Genomic DNA, 22,629 nt, shown 5'->3' with positions numbered 1-22,629 from the left:
TCCACTATATCAACAATTGCCTGTACAATTTTGTAAATTGCTTACTTAGAAACAGCCGCGTTTCTTTGTTTAAGAAAAGGAGAGCCTTCGTCATGTTACCTTAAAACCCAGGTTACAGTAGCTTTTTGGCCCGCTTGGCATGGCTTTCAACTCTCTTCTTTTTTTCAGTTTTTGCAATCTCGTCCCTGCCAGTCTTCAAACGCCCCTAGTTACAGTTCAGCTCCACACTGAGGGGAGGAGTCTCTTACCAGGGTCTGTTCCCAGCATCACAGTCCCACATCCCAGCGACCAACAGTGCCGCCCTCCTGGGGACCAAAGAGGATCCTAGTCACTCTGCCGTGTGCCATGTGAGTGCTGTGGCCAACAGAATGGCTGGGAGACCCAAGAAATCTTTGTCTTTGATTGGATTCAGTCTTATCTGTCTTCAAATGGTGAGTCGACCATTCTGACCTACCTGCAACTATATAGGGAAAGAAAGACACACTGTTTATCTTTCGTTTTTTGAGGGTATAGAGGGTGGAGAGATAGAAAGCAAAATACTTTGGGACCATACCAAGATTGTGTATGTTTGTGTGTTTGAAATTTAATGCGATTTGCTAGAGAAAGAAAACAAGATTATCATTATATTTTAAGAACAAAGATTTCTGAAAAATCTGTCAGCAGATTCTGACTTAGTTCAATAGGCAGATTCAGGGAGAAAAATGAAACAGTAATGTGATCTGCCTCCAGCTTCTAAATTCTGTTTAGGATTGCTTTGTGGTAGATTTGAGTGTTGGAAAATGATTTGTGCAAATAAACAATCTGTATGGATCGCAAGATTGCGCACCATATGTATAAAAATGTTGGGATTAAATTTATTACCATTCAATGGATATTTTACGTTTTCCCAAATGATGTTTTTCTTTATGGTTCTAATTTTCTAAACTTTCCTTTTCAGGTTGCCTCAGCAAAAACAGGTAAAATTTTCAAAAAAAAAAGTTTCCCCTCCCCGTATTTGCTTTTAAATTTCATTGTTCGTTCTTGGGCTACCCTGAGATATAAAGGCTGTAGCAGGACAAAGTATTCAACCTTTTCTGAGCACTCACATTGTGAATGGAACAGGGAAGACAAATACATGGCTCACACTTCAAAGATAAGTCCTCATAAGATATTTTTATTGGGCACTGAGATGTATAAAGTCTGTAGTCATGGATTTTCTCAAACACAGTCAGCCATTAGTAAAATATTACCATGATCATCATTTCAGTTAAAGAAACAAAAATTTCAGTCATAAATAGTTAAGAGTCTAAGTTATATAACTTTCCTAACTTGTCTTCTGAGAAATTAGAGGAGAAAACTGGAAATGTTTCTGATTAAAATTTCAAGATTCTCTACTTTAATAAAAAAGGATTTTACACTTCTAACATCGCTTCCTTAAAATATAGACAATGATAACTCAGAGCTGGAAAAGGGCTTTCTTTTTAAAAGATTCTGTCACCATTTTTTCTTGAATAAATGACTAAAAGCAAGCATAATTTACCTAGAGGCCACCCCTGGTTCATACATTCTAGAAAAAAATCTAAGCCCCCAAATGGAAATTTATATTCAATGGGATTTAGATGATCTGAAGGAACTATATAATATAGATTATATCACCAAGAACCTCTCAGCAATTCCACATAAGAACAATTTTATATGTTAGTTTGTCTATACCACAGTAAAGGAAGTATAAATAAGGCAATTTGAAAATTTGGTACAGACATGGCAGAGCCATAAAATCCATGCATATACAATAGTTTTTTTTAATTATTTCATATTTTATTATTCATTTATCTTGATTTTGAGAAAACTTCAGAATTGAACAGGAAGCTATGAGAAGGACTGTTTGGCCATGTACAAAGCAATTTTTTTTAAATAAGTGGCCTTTAAGTGGATAAAATCTACCTCTGCTGCCTCTTAGACGGTCCCAGATACACTGAGCCCTCAAAACGAGCTTCTGTTTGGTCCCTCACTATTTGGGAGAGAGCGTGGGGCAGGCTGAGATACCGATGATGCTGTTCATTCCTTTGTCCCAGCTTTTCAAGAGATGGATGTGTTTTATTGATACCATGTGGGAGGTTTCCTTTTGGGTGTGTGTGTTTGAATTTTCTTTGGCCTCAGGCATCAGCTGTTTATCTGTGTCTAGCCACTGGGACCATGTGAGCTAAGTTACGATTTCTGAGTTGGTGGAATGCACAGATGCGGAGAATCAAAGCGTTTCACTTTTGACTCATCAGAATGGTTGATTGCACGTCTAGGGAATAACATTTCCTCTGTCATCAATGCGCTAAGTGGGCCAAACAGAACTAAGAGAGAGTGAAGAACTGCTGCTAATTTATGGAGCCCTACACATTCCACTCCAGCTTCTCATCTCTTTAAGGGAAACAAAATACAGGGGTGTTGATCTTCTTTTATTGCTGTTACTGTTCAGATCCTGCGCTAGAACCAAGTGTAAAACAGGCAGTCTATATCTCTAGCCTGTGCTTATAGTGGACTCCCCAGAATCTCACTTTCTTTAGCACCCTCCCATGGCAGTGCCATGCAGTCTGGTTTTTCCAGAACCAAAACTTGCTCATCCTGGTACATACACACACACACACAGACACACACACCCTTCTACCTTTCAGAGTGCCCTTACATACATACACTGTTTCACTTAATTGTTACAGCACTTAAATGAAGGTATTTTACATTTCAATGTGAATCCTAAGATATAGGTACCCCGTTTTCCCGAAAATAAGACCTAGCTAGACAATCAGCTCTAATGTGTCTTTTGGAGCAAAAATTAATATAAGACCAGGTCTTATTTTACTATAATATAAGACAGGGTCTTATAAGATATAAGACCCCGTCTTAAGACGGGGTATAATATAATATAATGTAATATAATCTAATACCTGGTCTTATTTTACTATAAAACAGGGTCTTACATTATAATATAAGACGGGGTCTTATATTATAATTTTAAGACCAGGTCTTATATTAATTTTTTGCTCCAAAAGACAATCTCGTCCCTGCTAGGGACAATTGTCTGGCTAGGTCTTATTTTCTGGCTAGGTCTTATTTTCGGGGAAACATGGTATTAACATACCGCAATCTCAAGGGAAAAAACTGAGACTAGAAGAGATTCAATGACTTGTGCACATTCACAAGCAAAAGTAAATGGCAGAGTCAGGGCTCAAACCCAGAGCTTCTGAATCCAAACCCTTTGCTAATTTCCACCATGGAACCCTGTGTTTTATCCTACTGATGCTGGCTTCCTGTAACTCTCTTTCTGGGCAGGTGTGCCTCTCCCAGCTCAATTCAATGGGCCAAGTTTCAGGAGTCCTCAGGCCTCTGACAGTCCTGTGGGGAGAGCGTCTGTGTCATGCTGGCCTTTTAATGCCTTTCAATCCACTTCATGAATGCACTATCAGGCTCCCATGTCAATGGCTAGTTTGGTTGTCATTTATCCAGGAAGTTATTCCCTTGCACTGAGCTTGGCTGGCTGATATAGGAGATAAGAGGAAACAGGAGTTGAGAGACACCACAAAGTTATAAGAAAGAAAGCATATAACACAGGACAAGTAACTGGGGAGCAGAAAAGGGATGTGTGTGTGGGGAAAGGGATGAAGATAGGAACCTGCTGGGGGGAGGGAGAGGGAAGAAAGGGCTTCCTGCAGAGTCAGCTGCTGGCAAATGGCTGAGATGAACAGGCCTGCAACGTTTCCCTAGAATATAGAACCATCCTCATTTTCTTCTGATGGCAAAGGAGACCGTCCTGGGTGATGTTCAAGGAATGTCTGGCCAGTGCACAGTGGAGACTTTGTTCATTCTTGTTTCTGAGATGCTGCCAAAGCTAACTCTCTGGGCTGTTGGTACAGAAAGAGAATGTCTGTATCATGCACATAGGGATTTGGCAGGTGGGAGGCTGCTGGGGGGTGATACCGGCAAATCACCCCCCTGGTCTGTGTTTGCTGTTTCTCCTCTTTGCCCTAAGGTTTGGTTTTGCCCTAGTTCTGAATTCAGCATATAGTGATTTTTACCTAGCAAACGCTGTACCTTAAACATAAAGGCCAGGAACCAGTTTCAAACCTGAAACCCAGCTATTATTTTTTGACCTTTTCTTCCACTTGGATCTCCTACTTTCAGGGCATTTTTGTATCTGTGGAATTTTGCAAAGTAACAAATTTGATTACTATGCTGTGTCCCCTACCGCATGCTTGAAGTGTAGGAATGCCTTGTATTAGGTTGATGCAAAAGTAATCGCGGTTTTTGCTATTATTTTTAACCTTTTAAACCGTGATTATTTTTGCACCAACCTAATATAAACTCATGACGTAAGCATTTGCATTCCCCCTGGCAAACCATCCTCAGGCACAGGTGAGGAGGGACCGGAGCTGCCCATTCTTATACCGAGGCAGATATTTTGATAGAGAAAGGGAGAATACAGTTTATTTTTATTTTATATAGAAGAATCTGAAAATGGTTCCAGTCTAATGACATGAAAGAAAGTAAGATGGCATAATTATACAACAAAGAACTCAATTCCCCTTCCTTCCTGTATTAGATTAAATGCCATTAGGGAAGTGTGCCAAGTGCATGAATGGAGATGCAGCCACGGCCGAGATGGGAGTGGAAGTGGACGCTAGCAGGAGGCAGTGGAGCTAGTCATGAGGCAGGGAGGGGACATCAGTGGCAAAGCAGACTGGGAAATTCCCAGAATACCAAACTAGAGTAGAATCCTCCGGAATGAAGCCCGTCAATTACCCTCTCTCCTCTCAGAGTTCTTTCTCACAATCACTCCCACTCTTACCTCTTTTAAAAGTGCAGAGGGTAAATTATCTCAGAGGTAACTGGGAAAACCTCTTTGAAATTCCATTCCTGAATGAAAAGTTTGAGCTTTCTGGCTGCTGGAGACTAGCTTTGCCTTTCTTTTTCTCTGTTTTTCTTGATCTGGAAAGTAAGGGCAAAGTTCATATCTGAAGGGCAGATACGATTATGGCATGCGAATAATTTAGTTTGAAAAGTAAAATGATGAAAGAAGTAGTAATTCTTATAGGTGTCTTAGCTAATGCACAACTTCAAAATCTCTTTCAGCTCCTGAAATACCCACTATTGATCAGGCATATTCAAAAATCAGCAACAGTATCACTGTCGAGTGGGCTACAGTGCCAGGGGCCACCAGTTACCTCCTCACGGCCGAAGATGGGGACTCTGTCATTGAAACCATGGTGTCCAATTCCCCAGGCACTGTGACGGGCCTGAAGGCTGCCACCTTGTACCAAATCACTATCAGATCCATCAGTGCCGCTGGGAGAAGCCAGGCATCACCTCCAAAGCATGCAAAGACAGGTAGCTGGGTGCTCATCCTCTGTGAGCCATTCCTTTTCACCTGGAACCGTTAGACTGAGGCGGTGATTGCATGATGTAATTTTGTGTCACGTGAATTCCCAGAAGTGAAAGTACTTGTGGGGAGGGATTCAGTTATCTGTGGACAAGGTGGTATTTAAATTCCAGATGCTTTGCCTTTGGAAAATAACCATTTCTTGGCATCTTTAAAAGCATCCCTGCTTTTAAATCTCTAAGTAAGGGATTTCGGGTTTTAACCTCAGTGATCCATCAAGACCATACAGAATAAAAAATACACAGAAGGGATTTTGCGGCACTGTGACTTGTTTGAAATGAAAACATTTGGAGTTTGTCATCAGCCTTACTTAAATTGGTTTCATAAAGTTGTACGTAGGTGTATTTCTGAAAAGTGTGTGCACCGTAGAATGGTATTAAAACATCATTTCCCCCACTGATTTATATTGTGATTACAGGGATGCTTTATCTTACCAACATCCCATTGAAAGTTATGCCTAATACTAGAATTTATCTGGTCCCCTTTCCTCTGCCGAGACATTTATGATTCATACACAATTAAATAGCAACTGTTTCTAAATTTATTTATTTATTTATTTATTTATTTATTTAAGTGTGTTTTTCCAAGACCCATCAGCTCCAAGTCAAGTAGTTGTTTCAATCTAGTTGTGGAGGGCGCAGCTCACAGGGGCCCATGTGGGGATCGAACCAGCACCCTGGTATTACGTGCATCAAGCTCTAACCAACTGAGCTAACCAGCCACCGCTAAATAGCAATTTTTAATGGAACTCTGCCGTGAATCCTTTTGCAAAGCAAATGATTATTTTATAATATGGATAAATCAACCTCAAGGTACTTATTCCTAAATTTGAATTATCCTTTCCTGAACTTTCATAGTGCAAATGCATGTGCGTTTGTCTTTGTAGTGTTGGCTGCCCCAGTTCTAGAAGTACACTCTCCAAGTCCAGACTCTATTCTTGTGCAGTGGGAAGCTGTAAAAACGGCTGTCGGATTCTCTGTGTCCATCATGCGAGCCAACGGTTTGGGTAGAATATGGAAAGAGAATACCACAAACACCACCTTGACATTTACCAGTTTAGATTCTGGGACGCTCTATACCATAAAGGCCTATGCGTGGAATGCCAACGGAACCCCTGGGGATGACTCCACCTGCAATCAGAGAACAAGTAAGACTTCTCAGCTCCGCCCCCGTATCTCCTTTTCGATCAATGAGAAGGCCTATGCATTGTAGCCATCAAGAGCAGTGTTAAGTGACGAGCACAGAGCAGCTGGCAGCAGCTATTTAAATTTATTATGAGTTTATTTATAGTGCCTTGGTAGTTTAAATGCTTACTGCAGGTATTAAAGAAATGCTGATTTTGTAGTAGATGTAATTAGTTAAGATGAGATCATTGGGGGGGTGCTCATCCAATATGATGTCCTTATAAAAAGAGGAAATTTGGACACAGACATATGCATACAGGGGAGAATGCCACATGAACATGAAGACCACCATCTACAAGCCCAGGAGTAAGGCATGGAACAGATCCTTTCTCATAGTCCCGAGAAGGAACCAAACCTGCCAATGTCTTGATTTCAGACTTCTGGCCGCCAGGACCACGAGATAATACATTTCTGTTGTTTAAGCCCCTGACTTTGTAGTACTTTGTTACAGCAGCCCCTAGCAAACTCAGGCTGAATCCAAAGTCTCCAAAACTTCTAAAAACGTGGGGAAACAAATGAAGAGAAAGGCTTTAGGAAAGCAGTCACCTGTAGGATGTGGTGCTCCCTATTCCCAACCTCAGGGGGTTGCTCCCTCCCGGGCCACTCTGCGTCTGTGCATTCTTCTATGGAAGCACTCGTTAGGCCACATCTTCCTTGGGTTCTCGAGGCTCCTGCAAAATCTTCATTGTCTCTCAAACATGTAGGTCCTCGTGCGCCTGCCAACATTCAAGTCTCTTTTGATAGCGGGGCTCTGGAGGCATCTGTTTCCTGGGCACCAACAGAAGGAGCTTTCAACTACACCGTGATGGCTGTGAGTGACTCTGCCGAGCTGAGCTGTAGCACAACGTTCAGTTCCTGCACCATCACCTCTCTCCAGTGTGGAACTGAGTACCTGATTTCAGTTTCAGCATGTAATGATGCTGGATATACGAGATCCACTCCAGCAGTGACTCTGAGAACTGGTATGTAAACAAGAGTGAGATCATCACGGGGCTGGTGAGCCACAGTGTCTGCCAGACAGGAAACAAATAATCACCTGACACTGCTGCTCCAGAACACTCTGGAAGAAGGGAAAACAATAGCCTGGTATAAATGGAAGCATTTTTTTTTTTAAAGATTTTATTGGGGAAGGGGAACAGGACTTTATTGGGGAACAGTGTGTACTTCCAGGACTTTTTTTCAAGTCAAGTTGTTGTCCTTTCAGTCTCAGTTGTGGAGGGCGCAGCTCAGCTCCAGGTCCAGCTATTTCTAGTTGCAGGGGGCGCAGCCCACGATCCCTTGGGGGAATCGAGTTGTTGAACCGGCAACCTTGTGGTTGAGAGCCCACTGGCCCATGTGGGAATCGAACCGGCATCTTTCGGAGTTAGGAGCACGCAGCTCTAACCACCTGAGCCACCAGGCTGGCCCTAATGAAAGCATTTAGTTGGACGTTCTGATGAGTTTAAACCATGGTGATAGCGAAACCAGACACTGCATTGGAAAAAGAACTTTGAAAATCAGGAAGCCTGTTCCTAGTCCAGATCTTTCCTTATTTTCCTGATTTTATTTCTCGTTCGTAAAGTTCTAAAAATTCTAAGATCCAGTTTGAGTTATACACAGCTCTGACTGTCCACTACAGACAGTTACCTCCTTTTTCCATGATGTTTCACAGACGTAGGCTTAGTGGGAGCTGTTTTATGAAAATTAAGATGGGCTATCTATAGTTCTGAATATGTGTTTAGATACCTTCCCATATTCATTCTCATCAAAGAAATAAAGACATACATATGTGGAGATTTACTCTTCTATTTAGAAATATTTATGTGTTTTAGGGATGAGAACTAACATTTAGTGAAGACATACTATGTCCCAGGCATTATAAATATATCTTTTATTTAATTTTTATGACCACTCAATGAGGTAGGATCTATTATCTCCTTTTTCAGATAAGGAAATTGAAGTTCAGAGAAGTTAAATAGTTTTTCCTAGAGCCCAAAAGATACCGTGTTTCCCCGAAAATAAGACCTAAGTGGAAAATAAGCCCTAGCATGATTTTTCAGGATATATCGCTTGAACATAAGCCCTAATGAGTCTTGTGGAGCAAAAATTAATATAAGACCCAGTCTTATTTTCGGGGAAACACGGTAATAAGTGGTAGAGCTGGAATTCAAGCCCAAGTTTGCTTGATTTCACTTCTCTAAGCCAAAACAAAGTGGATAATTACAATAATGTCCATTCTGTCCAAACATCAGAATCATGTCATTCTAAGTGTAAGAGGCGTCCGAGCTGAGAGGAAAAGAACCATCACCAAGTGGATACACTCTATTTCACAGAAAAAAAGTACAGCCAACCCCTCAGATCCACAGTTTCTTTATAATTATGTTAAATTAAGGTCACTGATAACAAACTTGGTGATTTGGCTCCTTTTTTTAACAACTGTAAGTTAATGTACATCATACATTAGAAATAATTATCCAGATGAGATAGCTGAGAGTGAAGGAACAGATACGAAATACATTTTCAAAAGCCCAGCAGTTCCAAGTTAGTCATTTAATGCAGGAGAGAATCATCCAGTGTTTTTAATCTTGGAGGCACATTAAGAGCATCTGGAGAGCTTTTATAAAATCCTGATACCCAGGCGCCACCTAAGACCAGTGAAATCAGACTTTCTGGGAATGAAGTCTGGGTACAAATACTTTGTCAAAGCTCCTCAGTTGATTCTAATGTGCAGCCAGGGTCAAGTGCCACTGAAATAGCCCCACACACTTACCAGTCCAAGAGGCACCACTGTAGTTTATGTATAACACAGTCAATCATGATCATGGGAATGACCTTGACTTATCAATAAAGGAACTGTGTTTAGAAAGTTCTGTGTGTTTCCCATGGCCCAGAATTGTGTAACATATTTTAGGAACATTTCCATTAGTGATGACTACCATTTTAAAAGCTTAGAGCTTGAAAGAATAAACTTCATTTGAATTCATCGCTTCAGAAGACTTCCCCCCGTGCTGATTCTTGCATTGCCTTCACACAGAAACACAGATCATATTAACCAAGGCAATCCTGGCCTGTTCCTGACACAGTCTAGCATGTATCGTGTGAGACAAATTTGGGGGACGTATGGGAATGTCTCGTTGATTTGCGCATACTCTGTGATGTATTCCTAGCATTAGATATCCTGGACTTGGAGATGCAAAGAAAATCTCTCACAACTGTTTATTATTCATCATTTCCTAGTTGCTTGTGCACCTGGAAGAGTGACAATCCAAGAAGATCCCCCTGGCCACCTGTCTGTGTCTTGGCCCAATGTCGATCTGAGCGATTACTATGTAGCTTTTGTGAAGAGTGATGATGGTTTGGAAGTACATTGCAACACATCCCTCACCCAGTGCAACTTCTTCTCTGAGTGTGGCTTCACTTACTTTATTAGTGTTTTTGCCTATAACAAGGCAGGGCAGAGTCCTTTGGGTGATGTGTTCAATTATACCACAGGTAAGTTGCACTTGATGTTTGTAGAGGGAGTTCTGAGTTCACTAAACTCAGCAGCAGAATGCATCTACTATTGCTCCTAGTGACTTACATAGACCTACCTCCCCCGCCCCGGGAGTCATCTGGGACCAAGAACAGAAAGAACATCCTTCCCAGAATAGGGAATTATGGCTTCGTAGACCCAAGCCTAAGAAGGATGAAAAGTTTTGGATTGAAAAGAAGGAAAGGGATGTGATTATTGAACCTTGCTCTGAAAAATTGAAACTTTCACCAAGATCTACTCAGTGTTCGGCCCTGTGCTGGATGTTGAAGGGGATGCAATCCTGTCTCAGGAGTTCTCTCTTTCTTCGAGACCAGAAAACAGGGAGGCAAAGATACTACTCAGTGTAGAGGGTTTCGAAGGACACCTGGGTTCAAGTCCTAACTTGCCCACCAATTCATTTGTAAAATGGGGAGAATGACCTCTACCTTGCTAGTTTCTTAGTATCCTCTGCTGCAGAATGGGACAAATCACAATGAGAAGATGAGTACGAAAAGGTCTTTGTATGTGATAAGATGCAATGCCAATATTTTTATTACCATCATTATTACTGTTGCTATTATTCTTCTCCACGAGGATTAGATATTCTACTTGGCAGAGATTGTGTTTATTCATCTAAGTTAGACTAAGTAGGCCCGCAGAAGAAAGGGAACCACACAGGCAAATGTGAGCACATGTGGGGTGGGGAATTGAGGAATCTGCTGTGGCAGGAGACCCACGGAGACTGGGTACAGCTGGTATGTAAGGACCTTGAATGTCATGCTTAGAGGATTTAGCCTCTCTGTAGTGGGTGTTAGGCCAAAATCAAAGCTGGAAAGACCCGTAGGAGTCTTACAATAATTTAGGAGGGTGGTGGCAGAGGCTCTGGGCATGGGGAAGGCAGCATCCCCTCTGACAGCGCTGCTCCTGTACTGACCTCCGTTCTCCCTGTTCCTGCTTCCAGCTCCCTGTTGTCCTCGTGATGTTAACCCTGTGTTGGTGTCCAGTGACAGAGTAGAGATCGTCTGGTCTCCCGTCCGTGGTGCCGAGCTTTATGAAACCAAGGCTGTAGACGGGCTCAACACGGTTGAATGCAATGACACTGCTCCTGCTTGCACCCTTTCAGCCCTAGAGTGTGACACCAAGTACAACATCACAGTGTATTCCTTCAGTGAAGTCCGGGGCAGCAATACGTCATGTACTTCCCAGTTGATAACCACAGGTACGCTAGGGCCATGATTTCACTCACTGATGTCTGAATGATTCACCCCAGCTGTGTCCCTCAGGATGAGCTTTCAGCAAGAACTATGAAAAGCCTAACTCCCATTAACCATTCTTTGTGGGGACTATGGCGAGAGTGGAAGATTTTGCCTGTTAGCCATTCCCTTCGGCCTGCCTGTATTCACACCATGAAGGTTAAGACCACAAATGTCTGTCTTAATTATTTTTGCTTTTGGAGTTCAAAATGCTCCTTAACATTTTCCAGTTAGTCCAGCGCTCTAAGAACCCAAAACCATATGTCAGTGTCAGCAAGGTTTCCACCCAAAGGCTCTATGAATTTGGCCTTCACGCATGGTACTGTTCCAAGGACAATGGTCTATTTTGGGGGTGGGGGGGGTGGGAAATCAGTTGTAGGCCGAACGGCACAGGTGATATTTTTGACTCTCAGTGCTTCAATTCATAATCTAAAATCTCTTAGCTCCTTGCAGTCCTGAAATAAAAAGTATTTCAAAGGATGCCTTCTCCACGCTGACTGTGCACTGGCGATCCAGTAACAATGACGCTACTTACACAGTGACGGCTCGGGGAGAGAAAGGGCTGTACCGGTGCCGCAGCACGGGCGAGTCCTGTAGCCTGGGGGACTTGCCATGCGGCTCCGTGTTCTCCGTCACCGCGGTGGCCAAGACTCAGGCGGGACGCAGCCTGCCCAGCTACAGTGTGCCCCTGGAAACAGGTATGTGGCAACCACCAGCCTGACCACGGACTTCAGTGGGCGTCGTTAGGAATTGTTTGAAGACATGAACTTTCTTACTGGATATACCCTAAGTCTGATAGGAATATGATAAATTCAAAGGCATTTCAAAGAGCCCCGAATGAAAGAATAAAGGATAAAACTTTCAACATTTGGAAACAAGTTCTGTACATATATCATCAGGAGACTAATATACAGAGGGTGCAAAAAAAATGTATACACATTTTAAGAAAGGGAAAAAACTGTATTAAAATTGTAATAGAATGAATGATGCTAGCATTCATTTGATTAAAGCTATCTTTTGAGCGGACGTCATACTACACATTGCTATGTAATTCAATTCAACTTCGAAAAGTAACACATGGATAACATTTCTTAAAATGTGTATGTATTTTTTGGCACCCCCAGTATTCATGCACTGACATCAGAGGGGGAATACATTGAGGCTGCAAGAACATTTATTGGAATTCATTTTCTCCCGACACAGTCTACCACGACAACCAACCAGTGACCAAGTTTGCTAGTTTATTGTTTATTTGTTTGGCTCAGACTTTTCTAGTCATTCTTTGAACAATGATTTCTGAAGTTTCAGTTTCCTAATGGGTAAAAGGGGGATAATGGCTTCATTGGTGGTTGTTAATATTAAGTTAATTAATTCTGCAAAGCACTTGGCATAGTACCTGGTGCATAGTAAGAGCTTGACAAAAGAAAGCTGTTGCTGTTTTATAACTTCATGAATGAAATTACTTTAAAGCTTTTGGACATTATTTTCTCTTATATACAACAATAGGTGGCACTTGGACTATAAAAATTGAACCATAAAAAGCAGCAGAATGGAGACAATGCCAAATACACAGGAAGATTCTAGATATCTTATATCCTATTGAATGAGTCCCTAAAAACTTGAGACTTGACTTTGGTATTCTTAGGTGGTCAAGAATATTTCAAGATTTTATGTCAATTATGTACTATGAATACATGAGAAAGGCAAAATGCATTTAACTGCAAAAGTTATGGAATGTGATATTGGGAGAAGAGGCGCATACAGCCATTGCTTTGAAATTTGCAACTGCAATTGTTAAAGTTGGGGGATAACAAATGATTTCTCTCTTATTCTACATCACATTGCTCAGTCAGTTAGTGTACTGCATTCTTGGGGAAAGCACCCATTGTATATACAGTTGATGTTAAATGATGTACAAGAGGAAATGAGATTTTGCTTAACAAAAGGAAATTTTGATTAACGATTGAAGGTCTTGAATGGAGCACAAGCAAAATGCCATTCTTGGCTGTTTTTCACAAATAACTCTCAGTGGAAATAAATCCCCAATTCTTTCTTTTTTTCCCCCATTTAAGAGCCGTGCTGTCCCGCCAGTCTGACAGTAACTCAAGTCACCCAATCAGTAGTCAACATGAGCTGGACTGTTGGGACCGGGGCCGAAACCTATATGACAGTTCTGGAGTCACACACCAGACAGTCGAAGTGTCACACCCATCAAAACCACTGCCTGCTGGGATGCGTCACATGTGGCGTCAATTACACAGTGGTGTTAAGAGCAATTAGTGCCACTGGGCTGACTGCAGACTGCGCCTACCAAAGTTATTCCTCTAGTAAGTGAATTCTAAACTCTAGCTTTACGGTATCGATAAGGACCTTGACTATTACAGATTCAGATATTAGCCCTTCCTTCTCATTTAAAAAGATGCTGCATCTCCACTGCTTTGCGTTATAAATCCAGATTACTTTCCAAAATGTTTACAATTTTCCTCTTGACCTAGAACCTCAAAGCCTCAGAGGCTTCTGTTGGTAGCTGGGGCACTGACTCCCCTAAAAACAAGATTTGGGTACACTTTTTCTGAAGGGAGGACAGGCACCTGCAGCACAGAATACCTCAGTCTGACAGAGTTTTCAGAAAGCATTTGGATCATACATCCTATTTGACTTGAATTTTTTCTTCTCATTATTATTATGCTATTACCTCTCTCTTCTAAACCACTCCAGCTCCTTCCACGGTTTCTTATTTCAACGGACTAAAAGAGCGCTGTTTACCGACACTATTGTAGCTTGTTTTCCACAAAGACCAAACCATCAGGGAATAGCAGAGAAGGCAGAAGTGGTCCAGGGTTCACAAATCAGATTTCTCTTTTATGACTTAGTCCACTGAATTGGCTGCTTGGGGCACTGTTTTGAAAAAAAACTGAGGAAGCCTGTCAGGCTTAATGGGAAAGAGTTTAATGACCAGTTAGTTGTGTCTGCCACGAGGCATGAGATGGGAGAGTTGAAATATAATTTTGCCATCCCGGGGTGGTAAAAAGAATCTTCAACTAGGAGTCTAAAGATATGGCTTCTTCTAAGCTGTGTTGCCTTATGGTTCCCGATTCCATTTCCTCACTGGTAAGAGAAATAGTAATAATCATAATGTGAAAGCATTTATAAGTGCTGCACATATAGAAGGTGGTTTATACGTTCTTTTGACCTGATATGTTTAATTAGATTTGCTGCCTAAGTTCTCACCGTGATATCCAGTTCTGGGAATATGCCTCATGGATTATCTTCACATCTGAAAAAAAAAAAAACCTTGGGTGGGAGGAGGGAGATGAGGGTAAGGGGGATAAAATATATGGTGATGGAAGGAGAACTGACTCTGGGTGGTGAACACACAATGGTATTTATAGATGATGTAATACAGAATTGTACACCTGAAATTATGTAATTTCATTAACAATTGTCACCCCAATAAATAAATAAAATTAAAAATAAAAAAAAATTAAAAATTAAAAAAACCTTTTTTTAAAGAACAAATCAAATGAGCCTGATTATGTATAACTGAATTTTTTTTATTATAAAATAACATCTTTATTTTAAATACCAAGGAATCCACCATTTGGTGCCCTGCTTGACACCTAATGTGTGATCTGCTCAAGGTATTTAGAAAAGAAAAAAAAAAAAAGTACCTAGTCAGCTAGCATGGGTGAAGTGTGGACCAGCAAAGCTTGCTCATCTGCCTATTCTGTGACTGACTGCTCCCCGGGCTAGTCATGCTACCCAGCTCATCAAAGTAGGTCTTTTCAATTCAACCTGAAAGCAGTTAAATGTATTCAAATTCAATCCCACTAAAAATCCCATGAAACTAGGGCATTATGAAGGATTTTGACAAGGACTCTGTGCATTTGACTCAGAAGGTTTGAGTCATATGCAACACCTATCTGCCGACTGAGGGCTTTTTGACTCACCATTGTTCTCTATTGAAAATTCATGTACCATCACCACCCCCCACCAACACACACACACACACACACACACACACACACACACACACACGGATCTCTAATCATGTGGCCCACCATGGAAAGAACTACTGGGTATACCTCTTCAAATCTTGCTCTAATTATGTATCATTTAGACTGGGTTACCTATATTATTTCCCCATAGTAATAAAGGTCATGTTTGTGTGATGGGGGAATAAGCGATCTTTGTCTGTTTGCCTATTTTTATCCTTCAGGTGCCTGCTGCCCTTTGGGAGTGAAATTATATAGGCTCGGCCCTAATGGCATTCGTATCTACTGGCAAGCCACCAGGGGCTCTGCCAATTACAGCACTGACCTCTATGGTTCCAAAGGCATTTTCACCTGTGCCCCAAGCGCTGGCCTCAGTTTCTGTGATATCACCGAGATACCTTGCGGGGACGTATATACTGTGATGGTCTCACCAGTCGCTGAGACAGGACTGAAGCTTACTTTCTGTCCAAAAAAAATATATTCAGGTACAGTAAGTTATGACCTGCTATTTAAAACTAACCCTCAATTCAGTCTGTGAATTAAGACTCAGAACATTCACACTTATTCTCTGTGTGGGAAGGTGTGACATTGCTACATCCTGCAGGCAGATTCTGGCTTCTGGAGACCCCACGTTTTTTGGAATTGTGATGCTTTATTATTATTTAATTTGGAGATACTCGGTCTTCCTTCTCCCTCTCTTCTCCTTCAGAAAAAGGACAAAATGCTTACTGCTTAAATAGTAAAGCAGATGTAAAATGATTTTCAGCTTTGAGATTTGGAGCTAGGTTTTTAATGTAATCTTAGAGACAATAGATAACTGGAATGTTGGAAATTACGATACTTGAACTTTTATGTGCACAGATTCAGACTTACGACTGAGGAAAAGTTGGAAGATCAGAAAAAAAAAAGAATTTATAAATCATAAGCTGGGTTTGGAAATATGAGTAGGCAGAACAGTCTGTGATCACAAAACATGACTGTCAGCAACTGCCATCTCATCAGAACTGGGAGAAAAACATTAGCAATTCTCCTGCTCTGTATTCCAGTACCTTCTGCTACCTTGCCCAGGGCATAGTCATATATTTTTCATATACTTCTAAAAAAAAAGAAAGAAAGAAAGAAATGATGAAGCCCTAGAACTTTGCAGGTGAATGTGGGAAGAGGAATAAATATTGGCACAGAAATCTTTACTGATAACCAGAATCTAAAATTTCCAATTATGCATAGGTGACAGGAAGGGCCAAGATGGCTCCTGGTGATGGAACCAGTCCAGTTCCTCTTCAGGGGGTGTATTCACTATCGTTGGCTGTCATGCTCTGATTCCTTGTTTTTTCATTATCTTGTCCACAGGACAAGCTTGCCCAAAGTATGGCCCTATGGGAGGGGACAGGAATAGGTTGTGGGGTGAGGATGAGCTCTTAGGAAGAAGAGCCTACAGCTCATAAGAATACTTCATTATATTGGCATCATGTTTTACAATTTATCAAGTGTTTTCACATTCAGTATTTCGTTGAATGCTCCAAATAGCTCTATAAGGTAGGTTTAACGGATTTTATGATCTCCAATTTATAAATGAGAAAAAAATTGAGGCTTGGGGGCACCCAAATCTCTATCTACCCCCCTTCTCTTGTAACCTCTAAATCCATATTCACACTTGAAACCTCTACCTGAAGGTACCCCAGGCATTTCAGCATCGCAGGGTCAAAAGGAACTTTTGATCTTCTGCAGTTTCTGATCTTCCTCCCATCATCCTAGTTTCAGGTACACAAGCTGAAAACCCTGGAGTCAGCTTCCCTCTCCCTCACCCTCCATGTCTAAGTAGTCTCCAAGTCTCCTGTCCTGCTCACTACACGATGGCTTCTAAATCCACCTTCTTCTCTTCATTCCTATAGCTACTTCTATGCTTCAACTTTCACTACCTTTCCCCTATAATACTGCACCAGTCCTGTCCTCATGCCAGTCTCCATACTATTACCAGAGTTGTCATATCAGGACACTTATCTGATTCTATTATTTTCATGCTTCAAAATCCTCAAAAATTTTCTATTCCATTATTGGATAAAATTCAGTCCTCTGAGCATGGCATTCAAGGTCCCTCACAATCTGTCCCCAGTCTGTCTTTTTACACATGCATCATACGAGAGGAATTGAATGCAAACCTCATGTGAAAAATTTAAATTTCTTAGTAGCCACATTAAAAAAGTAAAAAGAAATAAGTGAAATTAATTTAATAATATATTTTAGTTAACCCAATATATCCAAAATATCATTTCAACATGGAATCAAAATTAAAATTTTGCATATTTTCCCCATACTAAGTCTTCAAAATCTGGTGTGCATTTAATACTCACAGCACATCTCAGTTCAGACTAGCTACATTTGGAGCAGCTAACGTATTGGTCAGTGCAATTCCAGGCTCTGTCTATTACATCCTTGCTGAGAGGATTCTGTTCTCTAGTCAGGGAATCATTCATGCACACCTGCCTTAGCCACACACACATACCATGCCACGTCATGCTTCTGAGCTAATGCCGTGCCCTTCTCTTTGTCAGGAATGCCACCACACCTCCACCAAGGGAACTCCACCAGCCCAAATGTCCCCTCCTCTGTGAAGTCTTCAGTTCCCATAGGCAGAGTTGGTCTTCTCCTTTCACCCTTTACGATCCCACCTCGCCCTTATCATTACTGTGCCACATTGCTGTGAGTCAATTGTGTGTTATTTCCCCTAATAAACAATAATTTCTCGGACTCTTAGTATGTAATACATAACCATTGCCCAATGTATTTTAAATTAAAAAAAGGAAGGAGTTAGTGAGCTGGCATGCTTTCCTCTGATCATATAGCCAGTAAGTGAGTGTTCTTGCACTTGCCCCAGGCCTACAGTTCAACCTTAGAGAGTCATTCCTCTACTGGTTTGTTAGCCACAGAAGTCCTTATTAGTTAGAATCTCATACCCTTGGGTGGGGTGCCATATCAAGTCTGCAGCCATGGATTGGGTGTCTAAATGCAAGTTAGGGAATCCACTTTTGCTCAGTTCCCTAGTAAAAACCATGCATTTGGGGGAAATTTTTGTTTTTCAGTTTTTTTTTTTATTCCAATGTCAGTGATGCCTTACTCTGATAGTTAGGACAATATTATTAATAATAATAACAACTAATATACTTGAGTGATATGTGCCAGCCACTATTATAAGGGCTTTATATTTGTATTAATGCCAGCTGATCCTCATAACAACCCTCTGAGGCTGGCATTCTTATTCTTATCACTTCACAGATAAACTGAGGCACAGAAAAGTGAAATGACTTGTCCAAGGTCATACTGCTAGTAGTTATCTTCTCCTATCACCCAAGTTTGTTCTTATTCATTCTTTGGTTTACTTTCCCTTTATTCTCTTATGTTTTATCTTCACCATCTTAAATATGTCAGTAAATATGTTTTAAATGCTATATTTTTATTTATTACAGTAACCTGCTCTGGAAGTACCCTTGGAATGGGTAAGTCATTTTTCTCAGGGATCAAATAGAAGGGAATTTTGTAGTTTCATTTTAGGGTGACACTGAAGTCAGGAGCAAAGTCGACTCTTCAATGAGTCAGGAAGGCAAATGCTAGGATGTTTGCTTCTGGTTTGCATAGATAGATATGCCCAGGGGAGGAAACGGGGTACGGAAAGGGAAATTGGAATAAAGATAGCCCTCACCGCCTCCTCAGGTGTGCTCAGGTCTGATACCACCTAAGCTATTCTGGGTGCCCCATGTAGGCTACTCTTGAGCCAGGCTGCAGAGAAGAGCACACAATGCTGTGTGTGCTGATCCAGTAAGTAGCATGTGCTGCTTCATGAGAAATGCTTGCCACACTCTTATAGGGACTGGCTTGGGTTAGGGCCTTGGAGAAAACCCCAAGGATACTATCAACCCCAAACTATAGACAGAACATGCATGTGTGTGTGCACACACACCTGTCCAGTCACGGCTGACTTCAGAGGTTGTGAGTGGAAATGAAGCCTTACTAGCAGTAAACCCCACCAGACAGCCTCCAGTTTGGGCCAGCTCCCCATCCTTTCTCTGGCAGGGGTGGCTCTGGAGTCTGCCTCCAGTGCCATTTCCTCTCCCAGACCACTGCTTCTCTGAGCACAGCAGGACACATGCTTTCCAATTCTTACCCCACCTGTAGGCCTAAAATAAGCACAATCCCCATTCATTTTTAGAGGGTTTCTGTTTCCAGTGACTACAGAGCAACAGACCTAGCTTATTTAAAACAATCTGTGGGGAAACTTCTAAATTATAAAAAAAATACTTAAAAAAAACTCCCAAAGTACAGATGACCATAAGCCCAAATCTTCAGTGGCATGTACAAGGGCCTAGGTCTGCATTCTTGGCACCTACTTCCAGGGTGATGGCAGTTCTTAATCAGTGCTCCCTTCAGCCACAGAGGGTAAGTCAAAGCACCTTGGGGGCTCCTAGTAGGAAAGGAGTCTTAAATGATCAACGGACCTTTCCTAAGATTTTGTTAAAGAAGGAACTGCAGTGCTTAAACAAACAAACAAAAAAATGCTTGCAAACCATCACTCTCAGACCTGGCTACTTATGGTATCACCAGAAAGCTTGTTCCAAATGTACAATGTCAGGTCCCACCCTGATGTACTAAATCCCCAGGTGATTCATAGGCATATCCGAGGTAGGAAAACCCTGCTTCGGTAGTGGTTCTCAGACTTTGGTGTGTATCAGAATCTCAGAGAGCTGAGAGAGAAAGTAGAGGCCCAGACCTGTAGAAGTGGGATAGGACTTCTATCAGGTTTCCAGGTGATTCTGATACTTGAGAAGTTTGAAAAGCCTTGCTTTAGATCACTGCTCTCCCCTTCCTCTGTCCTCCTGGGCTGCCCTCATCACCAATCCTCCTTTCCTTAACAAGATTCAGTCTCCAGCCTGAAATCTGCCACTCTCTTTCGGTAAATCCTTGTAGAAATCCTGCAAGACCCTCAAATATAAGAATTAGTTGGGTCATTTGAGAGCCTCTACAGAATTCATCATATCTAGGGAGAAATTCTAAATTGCTGTCTCCAGTCTCAGCATTTCTCCTCCCTGTACACAGGACCAGTCAAATTAAGTCCCTGGCTGACAAGGGGCCTTCCGATACACTAAGGGCAGCCTTGGGAATCTTGTTAGTTTAAGACATTCCGTCTTCCTTGACTCTTGGATTAGCCTAAAGCTTTTCAATAGCATGAATGGATTTTTAAAGAAACAGATCTGGATTCAAATCCTGCCCCTATGACTTGCCCTTAGGAAAGTTTCTTCAATTCTTCAATTCTTCAATTCTCTCTAAGCCTAGGTTTCCTCATTTGAAAATTGGAATAATCACCTCATAAGCTGTTACAAGGATTAAATAAGATGTAAACCGTTATTAGACTTATGAGAGGCCCATCATATGGGCTTCGTAAACAGTAGCTATTAATTCAGGAGCAGCTTAAGCTCATATCCCACTCTACTATATTATGTTTCAGTTAACATTTAATGTGCTACTTCTATGATATTTGCAATTTAACCACAGTGCTCATAACACCCTAACTCACTGTGTTCTCGAAGTGTGGTCCCAGGGCCAACGGCATGAACAACACCTGGGAACTTGTTAGAAATGCAATTTCTGGGGCTCCACCATAGACCTACTGAACCAGCAACCCTGGGGTTGGGGCCCAACAATACTTGTTTTAACAAGCCCTCCAAGTAATTCTGATGCAAGCCAAAGTTTGAAAACCACGGCTCTCATTCAAGGAAGCTACTTCAACACTGGGAATTTGGCGCACGTTGGGAGGGAGAGGGAAAACAATCTGTTTGAGTTGACAAGGCTTTAATAGGAGGTAAACTGGGGGAGGTTGTGCCTGACATCACTCCATGGGGGCGTCCATCATCTTCAGTGTTAACCTGCACGTTCCGGGAGAGGTTCCTCTCCGCGACTCCCTCCGCAGTTGAACAGGTTCATGTTCTCCCTGAACTATTACAATTTTGGAACTCCCTGGGAACACATCAAGTTGGCATGGGGGTGGAGAGGAAAATCCTTTGTCCTAGGTCCTACTCTGAGCTCAGAGAAGCTCTTTGGGGGTATTCATTTCATGAAGCAGGACAGAGGTTCCCCTGGTGAGTTAGACGCTGCTTGTCAGTTTCTTCTTGCCCTTTGAACAGTTCCGATTGTCTTAATTGCCTGCTTCCTTGCTGAGAAGTACTGCAAAAATAGCATTTCAGACCAAAATACTAATCCTTATCCCAGAGACGTTTGAGGACTTTTTAATTTAAGAAAATGTCTGCATATTTAATGTATTTTGTGGCTTCTTCAATTCCTGGCCCTTCTCAGTAATTTATAGAGGGAAGAGAAATGCCGAGGAGAATGGCACGGTGAGACACGGATGAAAACAGACTTGACCTAGTGAGTAACTTAAATTGAAATGGTGTGCCTCAAAGGCAAAGTTTTTTGTCTTTATTTTTAAAAAGTCCTCCCATATCTTTTGCAGAGTTGTCTCAGTTGTGATTAGAGATGGGAAAGATCCATCAGAATACAAAAATGCATCTAGGATAGGACAAGCTTGCAGGCCTTGAGAAGAACAACTGTCTCCACTTCTTGAGGGCAAGGTCAGGGGTGTCCTCACCTGCACAGGAGTTGAAGGCCTGTCTTGGAGAAGACTCAGTCGAGAAATAGATCCAGAAAGTCCTCTGGAAGGCTGCCAGAGGGAGCCGTCACACTGGGAAAGTCCTAGAAACATGAAAGGTCTGCTTAGTAGAAATTCCCTTTGGTATTTCATGTGCAGACACACCGCAGACTTCAACACATCCACTTCTTAAGTGTTTCACCGACACCAGCACATGCTTTGCAGCCTTTAGCCATTTGTGGGCTGGACACGTTCCCTCCCAGAGAAGTTGATATCAAGACACCCAAGACAAACCTCCCCAGGATTTCGGCATAGGTTGGACAGCAGCAGCAGCCAGGCCCACCTGTATTAACAAACACCCTCGTCTTAAGTTTGGAAGAAGCCGAGCTGCTTGCGGGATTCCCCAAGTCAAAGCATCATGTGCTGTGACCTTTGCTGCTCCAGTGCCTGGGAAAGCAGCGCTGCTGGCCCGTTGCTGGAGAGATTGCAGCCATTCTTTTGAGTGAACAAAGCCTTCGGAGGGAGGGACAGCCAGAGGCAGGGCCTCAAACTGTGGCAGACTGATACATGCATTTTGGGAGGGAGGACATCAATCTTGTTGGCTGTATCCCCCACTCACACTGTAACTGCTTATTTTATCTTTGGAGAGGAAAGGCCATGATATATAAT

At 41.9% G+C, this 22,629-nt stretch overlaps 1 protein-coding gene across 1 annotated transcript; it reads left to right on the top strand.

The window, feature by feature from the left end:
- The first annotated feature begins 322 nt into the window (after positions 1–322).
- FNDC7 (fibronectin type III domain containing 7) lies at positions 323–22,466 on the top strand. The gene is made up of 13 exons (XM_081025134.1): positions 323–431; positions 938–956; positions 5,098–5,352; positions 6,291–6,551; positions 7,293–7,550; positions 9,805–10,059; positions 11,040–11,297; positions 11,775–12,029; positions 13,404–13,658; positions 15,551–15,811; positions 18,791–18,820; positions 21,669–21,740; positions 21,826–22,466. Exons 1-12 carry the CDS (start codon positions 369–371, stop codon positions 21,722–21,724), a joined length of 2,226 nt encoding a protein of 741 aa, XP_080881260.1. The 5' UTR covers positions 323–368; the 3' UTR covers positions 21,725–21,740; positions 21,826–22,466.
- Positions 22,467–22,629: the final 163 nt, after the last annotated feature.

Source organism: Rhinolophus hipposideros (genome assembly GCF_964194185.1).
Source record: "Rhinolophus hipposideros genome assembly, chromosome: 19".
NCBI classification, from domain to species: domain Eukaryota; kingdom Metazoa; phylum Chordata; class Mammalia; order Chiroptera; family Rhinolophidae; genus Rhinolophus; species Rhinolophus hipposideros.
The sequence above is the reverse complement of the archived record's forward strand: the minus strand, read 5'-3'. Positions and strand labels throughout refer to the sequence as shown.